We start from the raw sequence: 27204 nt of genomic DNA, 5'->3' as shown, positions 1-27204 counted from the left end.
ACACATACCAATTTGTTATTGTATCACTTACCTTGCTTGCAGAGTATCAAATCTAACACTTGTTGGATTTAACAACACTGGATTTAAAACCAAGAGTGGTTTTTTTCCTATATTGGATTTAATTAAGTCTTCATATAGAATAAAATTTAAACTAGACTCACCCCTTGAGTTAATGTTTGTGCTGCCCCATATAATGTGATGTGCATTGGTATCACATTCTATAATGAGCTGTAATCCTTTTCCTAGAGAATATGCAACTATGCCGCTTATAATGCTTGGTGAACCTAAAATCTCATCACCCAGAAACTAGGCTGAACACACCACAAGTTTCATCTCTCCTACTTCCGTGGTTATAGTTAGAATACCTGTAACAATAATAATCATTGCAGAACACAGGGATTAGTGTATAATTTACTTTACTACTGTAAAATATACACAACCTTGGCCTTAAAGCTTTAGGTGTGTTAAAAACCTTACCTTATTTAGTTGATAAGCAATGAATAATCTTCTCGCCTATCGTTCGGGCTCCGCAGAAGGACAGAAAAATGCTAGTCCTCAGTCACTTGCCCTCTCCATCCTTTGTACATGATATTTGCATCCATCTTGATCCCGCATGTTGTTTTGTAATGTTACCATCTAAGTTATGATCTTCCTCTTTGTCGTTTATAATTAGATGGTCTCCAATGTATAATAAGTGTGAACCATATGTCTTAACCAATTGTCTTTATAATGTATAATTTCCGTTTAAATTTTGCAACTTGAGTTGAAATATCTTTTAGTTTAATATTTTGATATTTTGAAAGTTTGGTATTTAGCATTTATTTTTCCCTAGATCAATTTGTTTTCGCTCTCCTTTCTATGTTGTCTTTGGTAAATTGAATTTTTGAGAACAAGTAGTGTACACTGCCTGAAGCTAATTATTTTCAGATACTGAGTATTTATAATTCTCCAATTAGACTGAAGCTTCATTATCCCTGCATTCACAAAGCAGTTACGTTACATTCATTCAAAATGTACGAAAACGACAAGTTCTAAATCATCAAATGCAAGAAGTAATTGATAAAGTTTTAAAATTTACAAAAAATAAAGCAGAAAATAGAATATTGTAAATAAATTTAACCAAAGTGCACAAACTTTATATTAGTTATGCAATTTACTATTTGTATAATGTATAAGCAAGTATGAAGAACAAAAAAAGTGGTACAGTGTGCGGTACTGTAAACTTGCGCGAAGGTTCATGTTTTTATTGTAAGTCAACAACACGAATATACCAACAATATCAAATTAACAAACTCTGAGATACATCGTCTTTAGTCGTACACAATACATATGCAACACACAATGCACGAACGCTCACATACACATAAACGCTTAAAGCACATTTCATAGAGCAAAAAGTTCACTGGTTCACCCTCATATCTTTTCAGCCAAAACATTGTTGTTACCTGCAACAACGCGGCCACTAAGTGAACTTCAATTTTTGATAAGACAACCTCATCGACGAGTTTGGCGTTTTAACACTCTTTTTAACAAAATTCTTAAATATTTTTTTTTAAAATTTAATTATTATAGTAAATTGTGACTTAATTTTTTATAAACACGATATTTAACATAGACATGTTACAATAAAACAGTTTCAGGACCTTAAAAGGTGTAATACAGCCACATTATTCCGAGGAAGGTGTACTTCAAAATAAATTGAAATATTTGGGAATATTATTATTGATATCTATAATACTAATGGATAAGTGGGTCAATCTAAGATATGCTGAAGATAATATATTAGTACTAATAACAGTATCAAATATGACGATTGTTAACACGTTATTCCAAAAAGAGAATGTCAAGGGTCACATACAAATGTGGGTAAAATTATTGTCAGATAAATTGTTTCAAAAAAATTAATGACAAAAAAAGAAGATATAGTTATAGAAGAGTGCAAGGTAATAGTTAGTGAGACTGCGAGCCAATATCTAAAGTTACATATGCTGGACATCGAAAAAGCAAAATGAAACCAAAATATCGGAGAGACCACAAAATATTAAATAGTGGATATTAAAAGATAAAAAAGGTCTATTTAGGGCAAAAATAACAAAAAATAAATAAGCTGGAATATGAAAGCCCTAATTTAATTTGGAGATATATGGCTAATATGATTAGAGATACTGCTATTGAAATACTGGAAATAATCCCAGGAAAGAAGTTTGAAAATAAAGAGACCTGGTATTGGTCAAACGAAGGTCAAGAAAAAATATGGAAGAAGAGAAAACTGTGTAAAAAATGACAAAAAAATCGTTCGAATGCAGATCTTAAAAATTCCAAGGTTGCCAGACAGGAAATGAAAATAGCAACAGCAAAAAATTATAAGACAGAAGCATAAACCAATTTATACGATCAACTTGATACCAGAGAAGTCGAAAGGGAGATATCTAAAATAGGAAAAAAATACCAGTTCACGAAAAAAATGTCAAAACCGTCAAAAATACTTTAACGGTTTATTAAACGAAACAGATGTCAGAAAACTAGTTAAACTAACGAAGCCATTAACAACAATAGTCACCAAAATAATAAATATAAGGAGGTTAAGCACTTTCAAAAATAAATAAAAGTAAAGCAGTTGTATGAGAGATATACCTGGGGAATTGTGAACAGCTTAAGGACAGACCGGAATAAGTTGGCTGACAAATTTTTTAAATATAATTGTGGAAATGCCAGCCAAAATTGAGAAGCAGTAGGTACCAGTTTACAAAAACCAAGGAGATGCGTATAATAATTTACAAACCACAGGGCCATATATATATATATATATATATATATATATATATATATATATATATATATATATATATATATATATATATATATATAATCACACTAGGAAAATATAGTAGAGAGTAGTTGATAGGCGGTTAAGTGTAGAAACTAGTATATCTGAATATTGTTCTGAAGCTATTTTCTTGTGGCATGTCAAAGTAATTACTATTTAAATGGGAATAAGCCTTAATTAAAGGTTAAAGTACGTTTATTGACGTTTCAATTTCCACTTCGGAAATCCTTTTTTATTTTAATAAAATTTACTAATGTTTGTATTTTGAAAACGATTTCCGAAGTGGAAATTGAAACTTCAATACAGGTACTTTAACCTTTAATTGTGGCTTATTCCCATTTAAATAGTAATTAGTATATCTGAAAATTAGTTTGGATTTATGCAAGGTAGGTCAACAAGAGATAAAATTAATTTTCAATAGAAGAAAACTGATTCAACAAAATTCTAAAAGAAAAAAAAGCTTATATGATATTCATTAATCTTAAAGAAACATATGATACAGTTCTACGCGAGGTTATGTGTTTTGCTTTCAATGAGGAAGTATTTCCTACTGAGTATGCAAAGTAAATGATTAACAACTAGTATTAGGACATGTGTTAGGGAGACTGTTAAATCTCATATTAATGTGGGATTACATCAAGGCTCAGTGCCTAGCCCATACGTATAGACTAGGAGCCCATGGGAGATTTTTAATAGGTCATTTGACCCAGCACATATAAAATAATACTACAGGTATTCACAGGTAAGATAAACTTACTAGCTAATCAAAGCGCGGGGGGGGGGGGGCAAACTTATTTGTACGGCATTCATAACTTATAATTCATATATAAATTTATCATCATCATCCAGCCTCAAGAGTCCACTGCTGAACATAGGCCTCTTCCTCATGTTTCCAACCCCGTCTATCTTGCGCCGCTCTCATCCAGTTTTTATTGAGTCTTCTTAAATCGTCAGTCCATCTTGTAGGTGGTCGACCTTGTCTTCCCTTGGCCTCCATTCCAATAACCTCTTTGTCCATCGCCCATCTGTCATTCTGGCTATGTGTCCTGCCCATCTCCATTTTAGTCTGGCTATCTTCTCGATGATGTCAGTCACTCCGGTTCTTCTCCTGATGTCTTCGTTGGTTATTCTGTCTCGTAGAGTTATTCCTAACATGGACCGCTCCATTCTTCTCTGCGTGACTCTCAGTTTGGTAGCTGCTGCTTTTGTTAAGGTAAGTGTTTCTGCTCCGTACGTCAAGACTGGGAGGACGCACTGATCAAATATCTTTCTCTTTAGGCATGTGGGCAGCTCACTTTTAAAAGTTTTTCTCAGTTTTCCAAATGCTGCCCACCCAAGGCCGATTCTTCTCTTCAGTTCATGAGTCTGGTTATCCCTGCCAATCATAATTTCATGTCCCAGGTATTTATATCTATCTACGAGTTCTATTTCTTTCCCACCAATACTGATGTTCTGGTTGGGTACCAAATTGGTCATGATTTTTGTTTTCGAGATATTTATATTTAAACCTACACTTTCTGTAGCCACAACGAGTTCCTGTACCATCTCTCTTGCCATACCTAGATCTTCAGCTATTATAAGTATATCATCGGCGAAACGTAAGTTGTTTAGATATTCTCCATCTACTTTTATTTCCTTTGCCATCCAATCCAAACTCTTAAAAGCATGTTCTAGCACCGTATTAAAAAGTTTAGGTGACATTGGGTCTCCTTGTCTAACCCCCCGTTCTATTTTTATGCGATTACTGTTAGTATGTAATCTGACAGTGGTTGTTGCCTGCAGGTATATTTTGTATAATAATTTAGTATATCTATAATCTAGCCTGCATTCTTTAAGCGCCTGTAATATTTTGCTTAGCTCAACTGTGTCAAAGGCTTTGTGAAAATCGATAAATATTAGAACTAGCGGTTTATTGTATTTCACTGCTTTCTCTATTAGGGTTTTTATACTTTGTAGATGGTCATTTGTTCCGTAACTTTTTCGGAATCCTGCCTGTTCCCTTGGTTGATAAGTCTAATTTTCTTTCCATTCTCTTAACTAGTATTCGCGTAAACAACTTATATATATGGCTGAGGAGGCTAATCGGTCTGTAATTCTCTAAATTTGCTTTGTCTCTTGCTTTGTGTAATAGAATCATAGTAGCGTTGTTCCAGTCTGTTGGAATATTGGCGCTGTGAAGGCAGATATTGAAAAGTTGTTTAATTTTTTCAAGTAATACATCCCCTCCAATTTTTAGTGCTTTTGATACTATTCCATCTTCACCCGGGGTTCGATTATTTTTCATTTTCTTCAGGGCTTCTTTGATTTCTGATTTTGTTATATCAGGCATTAAATCTGATCCTTGGTTTAATACCCCAGTTTTTAGTGTAATTGGAGGTTCCGTATTGTTATCTTTTTTTCTTGATCTATATAACTCTGTGTAGAACTCTTCGACTATTCTTAATATTTCATCTCTGTTCGTTGTTTCTTCTCCAGTGCTGTTTCTCAGTTTGTTAATTTCTATTTTCCCCTTTTGTACGCTCCTCTTTAAAACTTTCATGTTCTTATTTTGCTCTATTGCCTGTTTTGTTTTTTCTTCATTGTAGTTTCTTATGTCTTTTCTTATTGCTTTTGTGATCGTCTTATTTATTTGATTTATCGCTTCTTTGCTTGTAGTGTTATCTCCTTTCATTTGTCGCCTTAGTTCTATAAGGGTTTTCGTGGGTTGACCCAGTTTTTCATCTTTTTTGCTTGTCGGGCAATATTTAGTTTGAGCCTGTTGCATTGTGTTGACTATTTGTTTGTTCAATATATTGATGTCTGCTGTTGTGGTATCTTTCAATGAATTACCAATATATTTTTCGAACTCCTGAATGTTAGTTGGTTTTGTCCATTTCTTTGGTTGTTTCTTATTTATTATTTTGAGTCTTTCTTTTTTGGTTGATATCGTTATTTTAGCTCTTACTAACCTATGATCACTGCTTGTACTGAACTGGTTTAGCACATTTACGTCTTTAAATAATTCTTTTTTGTTTGTTAAGAAATAGTCGATTTCGTTTCTTGTTTTTCCATCAGGACTTTCCCATGTCCATCTTCTGTGTTTTTTCTTTTTAAAGAAGCTGTTCATTTGATAAAGATTGTTTTCCAAAAGGAAAGTCAGTAGTTGTTTGCCTCTATCATTTCTGCCTTCGCTTCCAAAATTTCCCAATATTATTTCAGAGGGGTCTTCCTTAGTGCCTATTTTGGCGTTGAAATGACCACCTATTATTAAGAAGTGGCCAGGATTTTCCTTGATTGCACAAGATATTTGGTCGTAGAATATTTGGACTTCTTCGTCTGGATGTCCTGTAGTAGGGGCGTACACTTGAATGAACTTTAGGATATATCTGGCGTTTATTTTGATGTTTAAGTAGACCACTCTTGTTGAGATTTGGTTTATTGACACAATTCTGTTAGAAATTCTTTTGTGAATAAAGAAGCCGACGCCTCCGACTGTCGATTCCTCTTCTCCTTTGTAATAAAATAAATGGCCTGATGGGAGTGAGGTAAGACTCTCTCCCTTTTTTCTAACTTCGCTGATACCTACAATATCCCAGTTCACTTTTGATAGTTCTTCCTCCATTTCTTCGAATCTTTCTTCGGTAGAGAGTGACCGAGCATTATATGTGGCGATGTTGAGGTTTATCTTTTTGACGCACATTGAATAGGGTTGGTTTACAGTGGTCGGGTTTTTGCCATTTAAACACCGTGCTTGCCTAGCATGTTGGTGAGTATTCATATTTATTCCCACGAGTAGCTGGGGAACGTTGGTCGATTCCTGTAGAGCCCCGCGTACAGGAACAAGGCTAATATTCAATGGTATTTCGTCCGGTGTCCCAAGAGCATCGTTAGCGGCCGCGTGACGTGCAACCATTCAGTTTTTAGTACGATAGCTTCCACCTTAACTTACGGATTTTTTGCATCTGGTTTTCTCCATATTTTTGTTGGGTAGGATGGGGAGGGAAATAAGGTGTGGATGGGAAGAATATATTAGAAAGAAATATAGTGACCCGTCTGCCTTCGGAAACCTAATCGCCATTCGGGGTCGGAAGAAAACAAGAGTTAGCCAAGAGGGGCTGATAGAAAAGATTAAAGACATTTCACTCAAGACAAGTTGAAGAAGAGTAAAATGTGAAGGCTCTTATGATCCGCCAGGTGCGTTTCATAAGAGTATGAGTATTGATACATTTTGTGTTCCCGCTCATACTTCGGGGTGTTGACTACAGACTGTATGACTCGTCCAGCATGCCATAGCATAGATGGATGCCATTTTACAATGTGCACACCCCAAACTCCATGACCTGACAAACCATATAAATTTATAACTATACGTAATACGAAAATAATGACCTACGACCTAATGCCGACAAAAATATTGGTAACAGGGAACATTTTTTATTTTCGGAAAACTTTTTCCCTATTTTCAGCAACTTGACACAGTACTTCATTCATACACAAAGTTTCGGATCGGTATATAAAATAATATTTTTGCAACGCCTTACAGTTCGGCTAAAACAGGGGTGATAAATCTAAGGCACAATCTTTAATTTGAACCCCCATGCTTTGAGTACCGATAAAAATTTTGGCGGCGTAGTTTCTAAAGTTGTTATTGCATATTGTAGTATTAATTTATATACGATTCATGTTGGGTGACCCCACAAAAATGTTCCATGTGTTTGTAGACTATTCTCTTTAACATTAGATCAGATAGCAATCAAAATATAGGGTAAGATTCCATGGTATTGAATGTGTGTCGGTAATGATGTAGTATTAGTCGGAAATACTGTAAGAGATTTCGAACAAAAACCAGAACAATAGAGAAAGGCTCTTAAAGATTTTTAACAGGACAGAAAAAGAGTATCTACAATGTTCATTTAATTGGTCTTAAAATGGTTGTGAAAAGTAATAGTTTTAAGTATTAAGATCAGTGTTACATAGTGATTAGAGAAAAATATGGAGATGTATGAAGTAGAATTTGGGCAGGATAGATGAAATGGAAGGAGGAGAGTTATGTGTTGTGTGACAGAAAAATTCCATTGAACTGAAAGGAAAATTACATAAAACTGCTCTAAGACTATCTATGATATATGAAACTAAATGTTAAGTAGTTAAAAAGAATGGGGAGTAACAACGAATCAATGTAGGGGAAACAAAAATACTAAGATTGATAATTGGAGTAACAAAAAATGGATAAGATTAAGAATGAATATATTAGAGAAGGTCTATGTCTGGCACCAATTAATGCCAAAACGAGGAAACACAGGTTAAGACAGTTACGGCATGTTAAATGTCAATATACCAATCAAGTAATATAAAGGATTTGTGAGTAATTCCTGGAAATTGTATATATCTGTATTATATATGAAGGGAACTGATATTGGTATAAATTATGAGAGAAATATGTGGAAAAATTTAATTACGGAAACCGACCAATTAATGATAGCTATGGTACGGCACTGATTTATAATGATATTAAATACGTTGATTAAGTCAAATAATTAAAAATAAAACAATGCCTGCATGGTATTAATGTAGCCAGAGAACAATACACGTATACTTCTCACACTTTCTCATACGTTTGCTTTCATAAATTTATATTTTTACGCTAATATTTTAATAGATTAATTGAAAAGTCTGTTCGTGATTGCGATGAACAGATATTATTATCTTAATCTTAGTTTCTAGTGAATAAAGTGCTCACTTGCGGTGATGCATAGTTGATTTGCACGAGAAAATGTAACAACTTTGAAGATGTATATTTTAAGATTATATATATATAAGAGTATATATATATATACATATATATATATATATATATATATATACATATATATATATATATATATATATATATATATATATATATATAAAATGTGCACTCGGTAAGTGAATGGGATATTTTCGGTCAATTTGGAGATAAAAAAGACAAGAGTTGTGCTACTTTATCTATTTATTGAAGACGTTTCGCCCAATGTTCATTGAGCATCATCAGTTCATCTAAAAGAGTATTATTAGCAATACATCTATATGAAAAACAATTAAGTAAATGATCTTACCTTTAAAAGATCTGTAGCATTAAGATGTTATTATTGTGACAAAATTGACAATTACATTTTTTGATAGATTTTAGAATCAATCAATGTTTTCAAAAGTTAAATTAAAAAAATTAATATAAAATTACTTTATTGGAAATCTTCCGGCATTCCATGTTTCTGTGTTTTTGCTGATGTTGTTCACTAGGCAATGATCTATGTTTGCGCCTCTATAACTTCTGCAGTTAATTACGTCTGTTTCATGCCTTGAATCTATTAGCAGCATGTAGTCGAAGATTTTCCAGCCCTAATGTTAGTTGCTCATTTTCTATCTTCATCATTATCTAGTTGCAATTCTGAGACTCGTAATGCTCTTTTCTTTCATGCTTGCGGTGTAGATCGGCCAATTGCCTTAATCGACCAAGTGTACGGGAACGACGTGAAAAATGCATTTCTCACAATGTATCTCTAATAATAATAATAATATATATATATATATATATATATATATATATATATATATTTAAGGAATATGACCGTTTAATTTAATATAAAAAAATGTGCACTCGTAAGTGAATGGGATATTTTCGGTCAATTTGGAGATAAAAAAGACAAGAGTTGTGCTACTTTATCTATTTATTGAAGACGTTTCGCCCAATGTTCATTGGGCATCATCAGTTCATCTAAAAGAGTATTATTAGCGATACATCTATATGAAAAACAATTAAGTAAATGATCTTACCTTTAAAAGATCTGTAGCATTAAGATGTTATTATTGTGAAGAAACATTAAAAATTAATCTACTAAATAAATCAGCAAAAACACAGAAACATGGAACGCCGGAAGATTTCCAATTAAAGTAATTTTATATTAATTTTTTTAATTTAACTTTTGAAAACATTGATTGATTCTAAAATCTATCAAAAAATGTAATTGTCAATTTTGTCACAATAATAACATCTTAATGCTACAGATCTTTTAAAGGTAAGATCATTTACTTAATTGTTTTTCATATAGATGTATCCCTAATAATACTCTTTTAGATGAACTGATGATGCCCAATGAACATTGGGCGAAACGTCTTCAATAAATAGATAAAGTAGCACAACTCTTGTCTTTTTTATCTCCCAATTGACCGAAAATATCCCATTCACTTACGAGTGCACATTTTTTCATATTAAATTAAACGGTCATATTCCTTAAAGATATATATATATATATATATATATATATATATATATATATATATATATATATATATATATATATATATATATATATATATTATTATTATTATTATTAGAGATACATTGTGAGAAATGCATTTTTCACGTCGTTCCCGTACACTTGGTCGATTAAGGCAATTGGCCGATCTACACCGCAAGCATGAAAGAAAAGAGCATTACGAGTCTCAGAATTGCAACTAGATAATAATGAAGATAGAAGATGAGCAACTAGCATTAGGGCTGGAAAATATTTGACTACATGCCGCTAATAGATTCAAGGCATGGAACAGACGTAATTAACTGCAGAAGTTATAGAGGCGCAAACATAGATCATTGCCTAGTGATCTCAACATTTAGGGTTAAAATTTCAAACACCAGTAAAGAAAATAAAATGGATGCAAAAAAAATGGAATGTGCAAAGGCTAAGAGAGAAATCACTTAAAGAAGAAACTTTTAAGATAGAACTTTTTAACAACAAGGAAAGATGTATTAAATACATGGGTGGAATATTTTAACCAGGCACTTAATATAGGGGAAGAAGAGGAAAATCTGGAAATTGAAAGAAATGTCGTAAGATGAACAGACGGGAGGGAAGAGGAACCACCAACGATTCTTAAAGTTAAAGATGCAATTTAAAAACTAGCCAAAAACAAATCGACAATTCATCAGATTGCTAACCTGAAACAAATTTTGACAAAACAGTGGAATATGGCATTGATACTCATCATTTATTTATAGACTACAAAGCAGCCTACGACTCTGTGAATACAAGAGATATGTTCAAAGCAATGAAAGAGCTAGGAATACCAAATCAATGGATACATTTAACAAAACTTACTCTTGAAACTTGAATGTAGAGTACGAATTCAGAGGGAACTGTCTGAACCTTTTAAAATAAATAACGGGCTGCGCCAGGGAGACCGTCTCTCCTATATACACAGATCTCCACGCCAATCTGGCTCTGGAAAAAGTAACACTGTGGGCCTGTGGAAACTGCCAGAATTACATCTAAGACCTGAACCGCTATCAACGTTGTTATCAGGTGTTACACTTGAGTCGAAACATTTCTTGGAAAACATTCGCAAATAAACTTCATATTTCCAAATGGCATCGTTAGTTGCTACGAACAACGTACGCGAGAATTAAATTACAACATTCAGAGTCCAAGGGCAAATTTATCATCGTGTCGGATCGCTTCTACCGTTACTGGAAGCAGATCAAAAGTTTATGTAAATTTCTTTCATGACAAACAGTGATAAACAAATTGGACAATGGTGTCATTACAATGCGGACACTAGACGAGAAATCGATTTTCGCCATTTTTGATCAACACAATGAATTATTTCAGTTCTTTAAAACCGCCATATAACGATTGCCAGATGTTGTTGTTGACTACGCAGTTGTAATTCGAGCAGACAAAAGACCCGTTGGCTAAAACGAAAGACAATTTAATCGATAATCGATAATCGAATTCGAATCACGCGACATAATCCTTCATCGCAGAGTCTCCGAAACTCATCGCTCATATAAAGGATTGCAGTATTTGATTCTGTTTTGGCGAGAAGAATATGTATATCAATTCAACATCAAAATGAGAATTTCAGTGCCATGAATTATTATTTGCATCGATTGATGATGCGTCAAGACACTGAGAACCATATTCTGAAATGTCAACAATTGTTTCATCAATACATCGTCGACCAGTAGGTAAGTGAAGATTGAAACCAAAGGACTACTATATATTCAATTGAATTAAACCGAGTTGCGTTCTGAAGAGTACATCCATTTACAAGACGCAATCGTTAATAATAATAACGTGAATCCAAACGAATTGGAAAGAATCCGCGGCACATGCATGAACACGGCACAAGATGCAATGACATACGTTCGCGCATATGGTCGTCCAGGTATGTTTATCACAATTACATGCAGTCCAACATGGGATGAAATTAAAAACTTCTGTTAACTGGACAATCATCTTCGGATCGCAATGATATTACCGCATGCGTATTTAAACAAAAACTGAAATTTTTAATGGATTGTATTATCAAGCATCACGTTTTTAAAAAGACACGCTGCTGGATGTATTCCATTGAATGACATAAAAGAGGATTGCCATATGCACATATTTTGGTTTGGTTAGTCAACAAAATTACGCCAGATCAAATTGACCAGATCAGCTCAACAGAAATTTTTTTTAAATGAACAAAATCAATAAAAGGAAAATGACAGTTTGGTTTCGAAAATTAGTTTGGTTTAGAAATATTTTTGTAATGTTTTTCGTTCAAATTTATTTTAATTGGTAGAGTAGCAACGTGCGCAGGATACAGCTAGTTTTCTATAAAACTTCTTCCCACTATATGGGCATAAACAATCCTCTAACTAACCTAATCCTAACCGACCCTATTGAAGCTGGTAAGCTGGTAAGAACTAAAAAACGATACCAAATGGGAGAAAAACAACTTAAAATAATGTGCTATGCAGACGATGCAATACTACTCTCTCAAAATGAAGATGATTTACAACGTATGGTGCACCAATTTAATATAACCGCCAGAAAATTTAACATGTTAATTTTCCCAAAAAACACAAAATGCAAACAACAGCAAATGGTTACCACAGCAAATTTAATAAGGTGTAAATTGGAGCTAGTATGTCAGATAATAGAATAAGTGATGGAGTTTAAATATCTAGGCATCACATTATCTAGCTACGGAAAGCTCGAAACTGAATTGGAAGGTCAAGCGAATAGAGCAAACAGAGCCGCAGACTGCCTAAATGAAACAATATGGACAAATAAAAATATCGGGAACGAAACGAATGGCAGAATTTACAAAACAGTCGTCAGACCACAGAGAGGACAAAAAGGATATTAGAAACAGCAGAGATGAAAAATTGATGGTAAGACACTATGTGGCAGAGCTAGAAGTACAGATATACGACATAGATACAAGGTGGAGAACATCAAGAACGGGGTATGAAATAGAAGAGTAGAATGGAACGATCCTATAAGCCGAATGACAACAAATAGAGTAGTAAAGACGACAAGAGACGGTTCCCCAATAGGAAGACGATCAGTAGAAAGACCACAAAAACGATGGAACGACAATTTACTGAGGTACATTGAAAAATAGACAGATTCATGTCCATATAAAACAGAAGAAGAAAAACAAGAAGAAACAATCTTCATAAATTGACGTTCCCTTCATCAATGTTTCCTTCTACTCGTCAAATAACCACTTTTTAAATTGTTTTGTTATTAAAACGGATATTTAATTTTTGATTTTTTATGCCGACATACTTTGTGCATGTAATGTTCCACTTTAATTATGTACACAAAAGTATTTCTGTTAAACGTACACAAAAAATACTAAATCTGATTGCATAGTCTAAAAATAAATATACAATCAATAATGTTTTACCAAACAAAAAAAAATATTTCAAAGCTTGAAGTAAATATTTGCATAGAAATTTAACTCATTAATCACGAGCATTGCATTATTTTACGTAACTTTAATATCTCCATGTTACAAATTTTAAAAACATCATATAACGATATTTTATCCTTTTCTTATCCTCGTTTCCTATTAACACAAAATATGAATCATTCATGCATACAGTAAATAACTTATTCTTGACTTAAGATAATATTTAATAATTATAATTACCTATTATATTTGTGTTCTTTATCTTGTATAATATTATTATCTATCTTCATTAAGATTCACGTATATATTACAGCATTATGACATGACTTCAGTTTACTGTGTTAATTTTATAGTTTCCTCATATTGTTTTTACTATTATAAAATTATCCTATCTTTTTATCATTCACTGATGCATAATAAATATTTTATTATACTTTTGTGAAATCCAATTTTTCTCTTTTCTGTCTTTCTTGTTGATTAGTTGGTAAGAAAAATTTCCTAATTTATTTTGTATTCGTTTTAACTCTCGCTTGGCTGATGGTTATAACCAGATACTTTAACGTAATAAATGATATAAATTTTACATTGGGATACGGACAAAATACATTGTCTGGCAAAGTAGTCCAGGCGGTCGAAATCCTACCTTGTACAGAAATATGTAAGTGAGTGAGACGTTATACCATACTATGGTTGCATTTTGCTGAAGGTGTTTACTGAATCATTTTGGACAGGATGCTGATAAAAAATTCATTAATCTACTAAGTATTAAAAAATATTAGTATAAAAAAATAGAGTAGGTACCATTATAGGATAAAAACTCAGGATAGCGATTTGGTATTTTGGAAGTCTTACGCGCAAGAGTATTGAGTTGGTATATACAGTTGTAATAATCTGAAATCTGCGTATAGCACGCACAATTAGTGCGGGTACTTTAAATCTACGTTTATTTTTTTATTAGTAATGATTCTGGTTTTATTCGCAAAAATCACATAAGGGATTGGACAAACCTCGATACCCATGCACTCTTTAGAGCCACACAAGACCGAGAGGAGTATGCCAGAATTGTCGCCAACATCCACTAATTGGATAGGAAGAATAAGAAGAAGTACCAACAAAATCTATTCATAACAATTCACAACAGTATTTTTCATCATCATCATCATTGGTGCTACAGCCCTATAAAAGAGCCTCGACCTTCCCAAGTCTATTACGCCAGTCAGTTCTATCCATTGCCAACTGTTGCCAGTTTGCTGCGCCTATTTGTCTACCATCCTCATCTACACCATCCCTCCATCTGAGTTTTGGTCTACCCCTACTTCCACTTCCCACAGGTTGTGACATAAGGATTCTTCTAGGAGGGTTGTTCTGCTGTGATCTTGCCAGATGTCCTGCCCATCTTAGTCTTCCTATTTTTATAAAAGATACTACGTCTTTACCACCAAATATATGTTTATATCTGTGATATATCTCGTAGTTGTACCTCATTCTCCAAAATAGCATTTGTTTGCTAGGATTATTCTTCGCTTGATTTCTTTCGTCATGACGTTCTCCTTGGTGATCAGGGAGCCTAAGTATGTGAATTTGTCCACCACTTCAAAGGTAGAATTATCAACCGTGAATTGGTGGCCGATGTTTCTGGCTCTATTGTTGGGTATTGATGCCATTATCTTAGTTTTATTTTCATTTACTTGCAGGCCCATATTTTTTGAGGCGTTTGACAAGGTGGTATACATTTCTTCTAGATTGCGTGTTGTGCGGGCAACTAGATCAACATCATCTGCATATGCCAAAACTTGGAATAATTTATTAAAAATGTTTCCTCTGCTGTCTATTTGGGCATCCCTGACCGCCTTTTTCAAAGCTATGTTGAAAAGGAGACACGCCAGCGCATCTCCCTGTCGCAGCCCAACATGCGTTTCAAATGCCTGTGATTGTTCGCCCTGTATTTCGACTTTGCAAACAACTTTACGCATTGTAGCCTTAACCAATCTTATCAGTTTATTGGGGATGTGGAATTCATCCATGGCTTCATACAATTTATTTCTTAGGATACTATCATAGGCCGATTTAAAATCTACGAAAAGATGGTATGTGTCAATATTGAATTCATTGGTTTTTTCCAGTATTTGCCTTAGCACAAAGATCTGGCCTGTTGTTGATCGACTAGGCCTAAAACCACTTTGATATTCGCCAAGAAGTTCCTCTGAATATTCACTCAGGCGACCATATAAAATACTCGAAAATATTTTGTATGCTGTATTAAGGAGGGTTATTCCCCTATAGGTTCTACATTAAAATTCATCGCCCTTTTTGTGTAGCGGGCAAACGATCCCAATACACCACTCTTCTGGGATTTGTTCCTCATTCCAGGCTCTCAGTATGATTTTATATATATGATTAGTCAGAGTAGCACCTCCACGTTTAATAAGTTCCGCGGGTATACCATCACTTCCTGGAGATTTATTATTTTTTAGGTGTTTTATTGCATCCCGTACTTCCTGAATTGATGGAGGTTCCAATGGTGTATTGTTGTTTGCTCCTGGGGGTGGTTGATTTGGATCTTCTACTTCGATAGTAAGCAGTTCTTTATAGTGTTCCACCCACCTTTTCAATACTTCTTCTTTTGTATTAAGTATACGCCTCTCCTTATCCTTACATAGTCCGATCCTTGGTTTAAATACTTTTCTTGCTTTATTTAGATTTTTATAGAATTTTCTTGTTTGATTCTCCTTTTTTAATGCCTTAAGTTTTTCCAATATTCTATTTTCATAAATTCGCTTTTTTCTCCGATGGATGTACTTCTCTTCTCTTCGGAGATCTTTATATTTTTGTTCTTTTTCTCAGGTTCTTCTTTGCTGCATCAGTTTATATGCATTGTTCTTTCTTCTTGTAATGTCCTCGCACTCAGCATCGAACTACTCATTGCTTGGTGGCGGTCTTTGCGGCCCTAGAATGTTATTTGCTGGGTCTTTAATGTAATTTTTACACATTTCCCATTGTTCACTAATTGTTAGATTCTCTTTAGTTATGTATTTAGTTTCGATGTAGTTTTGAAACCTTTCTACCGTTTGCGGGTTTTTGAGGAGTTCAATATTAAGGCGCCTTGTTTTGGTACTTCTCTCCTTCTTCGCATTTGAGATTCTAGCCCGAATTCTTGTGCCAACTAGAAAATGATCTGAATCAATATTGGCGCCTCGATAGGTGCGGACATCCATAAGGTTGGAGAAGTGTCTAGCATCTATGATCACATGATCAATTTGGTTGTTCGTTAATCTATCAGGCCAGGTCCAAGTCCCCATATGTATTTTTTTGTGTAGAAAACATGTGCTTCCTACGATCATGTTCTTTGAGGCTGCGAAGGTGACTACTCGGTGTCCATTCGAATTAGTATTATTATGGAGACTATATTTACCAATGTGCGGTAGACATATTTCTTCCCTTCCGATTTTTGCGTGCAGATCACCGATTACTATTTTAATGTCATTTCTGGGACAATTGTCATATGTTCTTTCTAATTCATCATAGAAATTGTTTTTTTCTTCGTCTTGCTTGTTCTCTGTTGGGGCATGTACATTAATAAGGCTAATATTAAAAAACTTGCCCCTAATCCTTAAGCAGCTCATTCGCGGATTTATCGGCTTAAAATCTATAACCAAGTGCTTGACTTTATTGTTGACTATAAAGGCTGTCCCAAATTCATATCTGGTTCTATGGCAACTATAGTATATATTGTAGTTTGCTTTTTGGATTATGCCATGCCATGGCCATGGCCAACAGTATTTTTAAATTTGAAAAAACTGGTTATGCTAAGAATTGTAGAATATGCACGGATAGTGATAAAGATGAAAATCAACCAGCTCGTGCAATTAATGAAGAACGGGAACAGCGTGAAACTGCCGTATATAGTCCAGCTGAAATAAATTTTCCTTGTAACACCGCCCTAATTTCAAGAGAATCTGGTATTAGTGCTAGCACTGTTCGAAATAGTAAACAAAACAAAATAGTGAATAAAAAGAAACAGGTACCATTGCTACACATTGCAAAAAAATCTGCCGAAAATTTTTCCTGCTGATTATAAACGACGGATGGTGTTATGTGAGGACATGGAACGCACTAGTCGTGACGAAGATGTCATTAAGAAGATGTTATTTACAAATGTCTTCTATTATTTAACGCCATCACAATCCATGTATTACTGTAGAATATTTTACAGAAAATGGGCACATAAGTGTTCCTTACAAAACACAATACTCAAAATGTCAACGTCTGGGCTGGTATTTTAGGTGACAACGTACTTGGTCCCTTTTTCATTGTGAGCACTTTGTGTCATCATAAATACCTAGATATCGTAAGAAATCACATAATTTCAGCAGTTCAAGCATTACCTATTAAAATTAATGAAATTTGGTTGCAGCAAGACGACTGTCCAGCTCACAATGTACGGGAGGTGTTAGATATTTGAAACATTACGTTTTCAGATAGAGTTATTAGTACAAAAGGTACCATAAAAATGTCACCTTGCTCTCCTGATCTTGCATCTTTGGACTTTTTCGTATGGGGTTATGTGAAGCAACAAATTTACCGACATGATCATGAACGTGCCGGAAATTTAGACGAATTGCATAAAAAACAGTCAGGCTTTCAAAGCATAACATCCGAAATGTTGTCAAATACCCGAAAACAATCATACAATAGATTGGAATACTTCTTGGCTGAACGTGGTGCACTTTTAAAAATTTAATTTGAAATAATTTTAATTAAAAATATAAAATTGTTATTTTTTAGAATAAATTGTTTTAATTTATGACGTCAAGAATTTATTATGTTATTTTGAATGAATTGAGATTAAGAAACTGTTGATCTAATCCAAGATATTAACCTGCTTTTAAATCCTCTAATCACGTCGTTGATATATTTCCCCAGACCATCTAAAAAATAAACTTTTTTTCGGCAATAATGAACAAACCAGACTGTCCATAGTGCTTACGGATCTATTACAGACATGTGGTTACGTGTTTATAAGCACATTCTCTCGGACATACAAGTCTATATAACATTTTTCCCCAGTTCTTTGCGTTATCTTGTAGCATTTTCGTTTTACCCCGTATATCATAAAATACCAAAAATATTCCTAATCTTTTTGCGTCTCTGAGATTAAAGAACTAAACATTTTGAAGTCTGTTTATAATAAACAAATTGCTCTCTCGTTTGATCTCGATTTCGCTTAGGTGTTTACGCAGGAAATAAACAACAATCTTTCCGCTGATGCGGACAAGAGGATTATTTTTGAGGATGATGTCACTTCTCGGTGGGGCTTTTTAAGAAACTGATGTTTTCATTGTGGACTGTTTCAAATCCGAATTTGACCATCAGGACTTTGATGTTGTTCGTTTTCGTAAGATAAAGTTTTACCTTAATTACATACATGTGTGTGGTAAGAAGAAGGTGATTTGAGCTCAAAATGCACTGTGGCAATCTTTGTAATGTGAGTTAATCATCGTTTATGTAAACTGTATACTGTGACAAGGGATTTGATAACAGCGTCCTGAGGGCTAAGTAAGTTGATGTGGTTTAAGCGTAAAATAAGCAGCCGAGTTTGAAGAATCACATATTGTTATCATCCAGGATAACCTGAAGTCCAGTTTTGGTATTTGATTTCATATCCCCCAGGATTTGTCCAGTCGCAGCCAAAATAAAAAGCATTTACACAGTGGTGTATACAAACTTAAATGTGGCAACTGCCCAAAAACTTACATCGGTCAAACTGGTAGAACTTTTAACAAACGTATAGCAGAACATAAAAAAGCTTTCAATAATAGGAAAACAGATTCTATATACGCACATCACCTTCTAGATCATAATTATTATTTTAATGACGAATTTCTAATTCTTCACATCCAAAATAAAGGCCTTAAGCTATCTTTATTAGAATCTATGGAAATTAACAAATTAGAAAATACAGGCATAATTCTGAATGACCAACTTGAGACAAACAGTTCTCCCCTCCTCAACTTATTCAGTTGAAGACTATAAAGTGTAAACACATACCAAAAGTAGATCACTTGAGAAAGGCACTCTGACGAGTAAGAGAGTGAGTCTAGCAGAACGAGTAAATCAATGTCTTACAAAGTTTAACCTGCTGTCAAACCAATTTGGCTTTAAGAAGGGATATTCCACTTCAGATGCTATAACGTCCACTACTGATTATTTATATAAGATGCTGGAAAATGGCTCTCCTACTTTAGCGATATTTTTGGATCTAGCTAAGGCATTTGACACTATTAGTCATCAACAGTTGTTAAGTGCTTTGGATGATCTGAGAAGAATAAGGGGCATACCGTACTTACTATTTCAAAGTTATTTAAAAAATAGATCGCAAGTTGTCAACATTAATAACAAAGTAAGTGCTGAAAAAATCATTGAGTATGGTTTGCCGCAAGGTACTGTTTTAGGTCCTTTACTGTTTTCAATATATATAAATGATCTAGCATCAATAAAAATAAATGGAAAGATTATTTGTTTTGCTGACGATACTGTCATACTTTACATTAGTGATTATTGGGAAAAACTTAAAACTTTAGCAGAAACAGAAACTATAAAGGTTCTAGAATGGCTAAATAGGAAATTACTGACAGTTAATACTGATAAAACTTATGTCATACCATTTTCAATATACAAAAACAATTTATAGGACTTTTTGGAATTAATTCTAAGCTATAATAACGCGTTTGTTAAAATAAATAGGAAAAAATACATAAAATATTTAGGAGTTTATATTAATTGTCACTTGAAGTGGGATGTGCATATTGATATGTTATGTAAAATTCTAAGAATGTTATTATACAAATTTAGATATCTAAGCAATATTCTTAATTTGTCTTACTTTAAAGATAATATACTATTCTTTGATAGAGTCACGTCTTAGATATGCCATTTTAGCATAGGGTGGAACATATGCTTCTCATTTAAATAAACTCAAAATATTACAATGGAGGTTTTTGAAAATATAGCTAAAAAAATCTCGCTTATATTCTTCAGAACTTCTTTATCAGAAAGCAGATATTTTTAGTATTAGACAGTTATATTTGTTAAACATTATTTTGCTTACATACAAAAATAAACATGTTTTAAAATCAATAGATCATACTTACAGCACTAGAAGAAAAGTTCATGACTATGTCCAAATTACTAGTGCTTATAAATCAATTGGAAAACACAATTTCTCTTACTTCATTCCTAGAATATTTAATTATTTACCCGAGATGTATAAAACTTACATAAGAAAAATGAACTCATTTAACATGATTAAATCCATTTTTACAAAATTTCTCAAGAACAGTGGATCTGAAATTTTGGATGCGATCTTCTTTAATTAAATTCATCATATAACTAATACTATACAGTATACTTTGTAACAATTTTTTGTATTATCAAGCTAATGGTACTGTAGAACAAATATTGAATAGTGTAAATGAGTGTAATCCCTGAGCACAACCTCTGGTTCATCAGGGAATTTCTTCTTTGTTTATTTGCTAACAACTATTTGTTTGTACACAATATTTAACTTAGAATTAATTTGTAATTGTATTATATTGAACTATCATGTAACATTGTTGTATATTGTACATTGGGAAGTAAATAAACATTATTATTATTATATCCCCCAGGATTTGTCCAGCCGCAGCCCAAATAAAAAGGTATATAATGGTATATAATGGTATTTGAGTTTAAGCTCATTTTGATGAATAAATTAAATAAATACTAAAAATGTAGTTTCGCATTTAATTAATAATTATTAAACCTTCGCCTCAGGATACTTGTCAAAAAGTTGACGTTTTTCAATTCTCTAATTGTTTTTATGTCAACGTTCACTTTTTTGACAATTAACCAGAGGTAAACGTTAGAATATTTATTAATGAAATGCAAAACTACAATTATTTTAATATACCTATTCAATCATACTAATTTTGTTTGGATTTAAGATGATTTTGATGAATAAATTAAACAAATACTAAAATTCTAGTTTGGCATTTAATTAATAAAAATTCTAATTCTATAATTCTAATAAACTTTAGTTATATGTCAAAAAAGTTGACATTTGTCAATTTTCTAGTTATTTTTAGTTTGCAAAAGCATTTATATCTCAATATTTAGTTTCTGTTTTTGCTTTGTTTAGTCAATTCAAGTTTAATCAAGTTGTTTTTAGTTATTTGTTCTTAGTTAATATTTAGTTTAATTATTCTTTAACGAGACGTTTAAATTTTTAGAAAGGCAGAATGGTACGTACTGTAGCCGATAATCTAGCAGCTGTGTTAATAATTGGTGAATGTGGAAATAATTTCCATGCAGCGGAACGTCTTTTTAATGAGATGTACCCCGATTGCCCTACATCGAGAGCTTATTTGAGCAAACTTTTTCGGAAGTTTAAACAAACAGGTAGTGTTTAAGATGTCAAACAGTCTGGTCGACCAACAATTAGTGATGACAAAAAAATTGACATAATTTTAGAAATGGTAGTGAACACTACTTCTTCTACAGCCCAAGTTGCATATATCTATGAAATCATTCAGAAGACAGTACACCGAGTGTTGGCTGAAAACAAATTTCATTCATACAATTCAAAAACTTTTCACCAACTTTCAAATGATGACCCCGACCGAAGACTAGAATTTTGTGAAAATATGTCAAATATTATTAACCAATAGCCCGATTACATGAAAGCAATTTGTTTTAGAGACGAAAGTACTTTTTCTCTCAGTGGAAATATTAACACACACAATGTGAGGTATTTGAGTGACACAAATCCTCACGTATTTCGTGAAACACATACTCAATTTCCAAAAAAAAATAAATGTTTGGGCAGGTATTTTGGGAAACCACATAGTTGGTCCTATTTTTCTCAATACTAACTTAACCAGTGAAGTGTATCTGGAGATGTTACAAAATACAATTGAACGATTAATACTTGAAATTCTGAAGGATAATCCAGATGAATTTGGTGCAGTAAGACGTTACCTAGAGGAGGAATATCGTGGTAGATGGATTGGACGACGAGGTACGATAGAATAACCAGCTTGGCCACCGGACCTCACATCATTAGATTTCTTTTGTGGGGATACTTGAAATCTAAAGTTTACGCTACAGCACTCGACAATATTGAAATTTTGAAACAACGAATTGTTGAAGAATGTAGGCAATTTTCCCCGACATATTTGAACGAGTACGGCAAGAGTTTAGAAATAGGATGCATTACTGTCAGGAAGTAGATGAAGCAGAACACATTTTGAACACTTACTATAAGAATTGGTTGTTAAATATTTAATAATTAAATGGGAAGCTACAATTGTAGTATTTATTTGATGAATTCAATGAGCTTCAACTCAATGAAAATTATTCTGACTGAATAGGTATTTTCAATAGCTTTCAAACGAGGTATCAATTGCTATAAGGTCCAATTTAAAATTATCTGTCACAGTGGCGCTGTAACGTCATCTGTCACTATTACTTTACCTGTTGTGACTAGTTGAGAAGCCTACGTCTGTTGATTACCTCCCTCCAAATTTCACTATAATAACAATAACCGTTCAAAAGATACGAGGGGGAAACGGACTTTTGACTAGCACGGTATTAGTATTTATCATAATCAGTAAAGCACATATTTGATAATAATAGAATAATACGCTATAGTTTGTAATCTTCGCATATATAGTCAACATTATACGGTTGTAAAAAAATTATATATTAATGGCATAGTAAACTTATTTGAATGATTTACATCGTTCAATATTCATTCATTTAAGTTTAATATATATATATATATATATATATATATATATATATATATATATATATAGCTATATGAAATTAATTTTGAGGTCACAAAACAATTTATATTCTTTTGCAATATCTAGTAAATATGTCCGTTCCCTTAAACTACTATATCGTCAAATTCAGTTTTGAAAACACGTTTGAAATTGTTTCAGTGCCGCCGTAACTAGTGCAAACATTTCCAAAGAGAGTCTTCCGAATGAAATATCTGGCCTTAATGGACACATCAAAGATGGCGCCGTTTCTCCCAACGATGCCATTCTCTCCAATGACAAGCAAAAAGACGGCGAAAAACCTTCAGGTCAGCACCCGCACGACGATTTCAGCGACATTGTCGACTACATCATGCTGGACGATGGCGAGCGGGCGAAATTCCGAAAGGAGATGGACAGGTCCCATCCTATCGTTCACCAACCGACAAAGGAGGGCAAGAGGAAGGTTAGGACCATCGGTGAAATGAAGAAGATGGTTATTGAGTAAGTACAATTTGCTTTTTACGTGGGACTTCGATTTATTTTTTGTGTGAGGGTTTATACGTAGGGTCACGTCGAGGAGAAAACATGTGATTACACTGAAAGAAGTTCCCAAGGAGTTGTAAACATGGTGACAATAATAATAATTTGTGATATATATCAAGTCGTTCATATATATTTTCCGTTTTTTAACGTGTTATGCGAATGCTAGAAAGTTAAAGTGTTATTATCAACTTAGTAACCAATTCGGTATAAAAATTTTATGACCAATGTCAAACACTTAAAAACATGTATAAAACTGACTGGTATCTCTAATATATCATTTTGAAAAATTATCGTGTCCAATAATAAATATTTTAGCATCTTAACCATCATCTATATGTATTACATGTGGAAAAATATATGTTTTGTATCAAACACAACTTGTGATAAATATCAACTATCATTATCCTTTATTTTTTTATTGTTATAAGTGCTCTACTTTTCTAATAAGGTACATTTCTTTTTAAGTTAATATTTTATCTTATGCCAATTAAGTCTCTTTCACAGATAAGTTTATGCCCTTTACTCGATACTCTTTGGTCTCTATCGCCTAGTCCTTCCAGGCAGTTAAAATTCAGTTATTACTTTTATTGAATGATTTATCGGCGTTGAGCCAATATTATTCAACTTAACACCATTTACCATTAGTACCATACCAAGATCTAGACTTTCTTTAATAAACGAATTCCCAGTTTTTTCTTTTTTATCACTACACTGATCGATCTAACCTTTCTTGACTCTGCTGTATGCATTTGATATTTCCCTTTCCTACTACATTTAACGCTCTCTATTATAATGAGTCCTACAGTGGTTTAACAGAATTTGAGTTGTAGTTTCATTGCATTTTTTCTATCACACAGCATATCACCTACCTCCTTTCGTTTCATCTATCCAATTTAGCTCTATTCCATTTTTTAATTGATCTTTTATACCTATCCTAAATACTTTACACATTTTAAATAATTTGGTTCTTCCTACCAATATTTAAATTGACATTGAATTATTATTCAAGAGGTTGTCTCCACTAATGCAGTTTTCATTTTAATTTCCTTTCGATATGTGACTAACAACACACTATATATAATCATCATCATCATCACCATTATTATCGTCATAATTCTCATCGTTTTCTACAGATTATGGTGCAGCCTCCCTTACGTAGCCGTTTTTCATTTCCGCCCACGATTTTCTAATATTCGCTTTTCCCTGATATGTTGTACCGGCTTATTTCCTTATGTCATAGTCTTATCTTAAATTTGGACGTCTTCTTGATCTCTTAACGCCTCTTGATTATCATAGTATTATTCTAGTGGAACATCTATTGTCAGTTCTTCTTGACAAATGTTCCGCCCACTGCTATTTTAAAGATTTATTTCTATGCACTACGTCAGTGACTTTGGTTTACTGTCTGATCCATGCTAATCTTTTTCGATCTCTCTTTGTTATCCTGATTCTGTGATCCTGATAAAAAATTAAGAAAAGAAAAGAATAAAGAAGTAATACAGAGCATAAAACCTGAAGACTGGGAAGAGTATTTCAAAGAACTTTTGAAAACCAAGATAGAATTTCAATGGTCGGCTCGCCAATAACATTAACAACAGAAGAAATTAAAAATGTATGTAGCTGAAATGGAACAAAGCACCCGGACCAGGGGATATACCTGGAGAGTTATTTAAGTACGAAATGAACAAATTGTACGAATGTGTTCGACAACTATTTCAAGAATGCATACACACAAGCGAAATCCCTACGGAGTGGAAGATATCATACCTCAGTACTATACATGAAAAGGGTGATAAAAATAATTGTGAAAATTACCGAGGACTAGCTGTAACCGGATCTAGGAGTCGAATATATGGAAAGGTTTTAAAGAACCGAATCGAAAGAGAATACTTAGATTATGAAGCAGAAGAATAAGCAGGATTTCGTAAGGGTCGATCCACTATTGACCACATTTTCTCCTTAACCTAGATAAAAAAAGATGGCACGGAATCAAAAGATTCATATATTGTTTGTCGAAATACGGAAAGCCTACATGACAGCGTTCCACTGAAGAAGCTGTGGTGGCAGTAAATGGAAAGCACGAATATTAATATAGAATTAATAAAAGCGGTCAAAGTGCTATACAACCAACCAATAACAAAAATAAAAGCAGGGACACAAATAACAACAGGATTTATAACATCAAAAGGATTAAAGCAAGGATGTTGTCTGTCCCTCACTTCATTTAAAATTAACCCGAAAGTGCTTTGAAAAGATGGAAACAAAAATGCAGGATAATGGGGATACCGCTCACCAACACTATTGTATATACGCTCAACTTTGCAGACGATCAAGTAATAATTGCTCAAGATTATGACGATTTAAACTATATGACATGAAAATTAATTGAAGACTATGATATATGGGGTCTAAAAGTAAATAGGAAGAAAACCGAATACATGTGCATTGGAGGAGAACAAAAAGATCTCATATTAGACGAGAACACCACGATAAAGTACTGCTGTGACTTCAAATATCTAGGTATCACTATTTCACAAGATGGATGCCATCACAATGTTAAACAGCATTTTATGGGACCAATCCATCAGCAAAGAAAATAAAAAGAGGATATATGAGACTATAGTAAAAAGTATGCAGCTGTGAGGTATGGCCACTAAAAGAAAGAACACTGGCAACGATGAAAGCGACGGAAATGGATTTTTGGAGAATAGCCGAAGGAAGATCTAGAAGAGAAAGGATCGCCAACGAACGCATTAGAGAAATAATGGGAATCAAACAAACAATCACAGATGAAATAACAACAAAACAACTTATCTGGTTCGGACACATACGAAGAATGGATGAACAGCGAATACCAAAAGAAATATTAAAATGGCAACCAGAAGGAAATAAAGGAAGGAAGGAATAAATAAAGAACTGAGAGAGAGGGCCATAGAAGAAGACCTATAAAACAACCGGACTAAGTGGCGATTGGAAGTCGGAAAATGGCGGAGAACGTTATAAACCGATAAATAGTAGTAGTAGTCTTTGTTATACCTAGCATGCATCTCTCTATTGACATGTAAGTAACTTCAAGTTTTTCTGTTATCTCTTTCTTTAGTGTTTAAGTTTCGTAGCCGTATGTCATGATTGGTAGTATACACTGATCTACTGTTTTTTCTTCAGGTGGAGTGGCATCTTCGATTTGAATATAACTGCATTTCTACCAAAATATACCCAAGCCAGTTTTATTCTTAATATTGTTCTGAAGCTATATTCTTGTGGCATGTTAAAGTAATTACTATTTAAATGGGAATAAGCCACAATTAAAAGTTAAAGTACGTTTAT

General features: G+C 33.4%; 1 protein-coding gene across 3 annotated transcripts in view; it reads left to right on the top strand.

Annotated features, from left to right (window-relative positions):
• The window catches only part of LOC140437262 (extracellular serine/threonine protein CG31145), a 938516-nt gene that overhangs the window by 435387 nt on the left and 475925 nt on the right, over positions 1–27204 (top strand). For all 3 annotated transcript variants that reach the window (XM_072526682.1, XM_072526680.1, XM_072526681.1), the window contains one exon: positions 23515–23835. In XM_072526682.1, coding sequence (XP_072382783.1) covers positions 23515–23835 — 321 coding nt within the window. The remainder of the gene's footprint in view (positions 1–23514; positions 23836–27204) is intronic.

The sequence above is a fragment of the Diabrotica undecimpunctata genome, chromosome 3 (assembly GCF_040954645.1).
Source record: "Diabrotica undecimpunctata isolate CICGRU chromosome 3, icDiaUnde3, whole genome shotgun sequence".
NCBI lineage: Eukaryota > Metazoa > Arthropoda > Insecta > Coleoptera > Chrysomelidae > Diabrotica > Diabrotica undecimpunctata.
The sequence above is the reverse complement of the archived record's forward strand: the minus strand, read 5'-3'. Positions and strand labels throughout refer to the sequence as shown.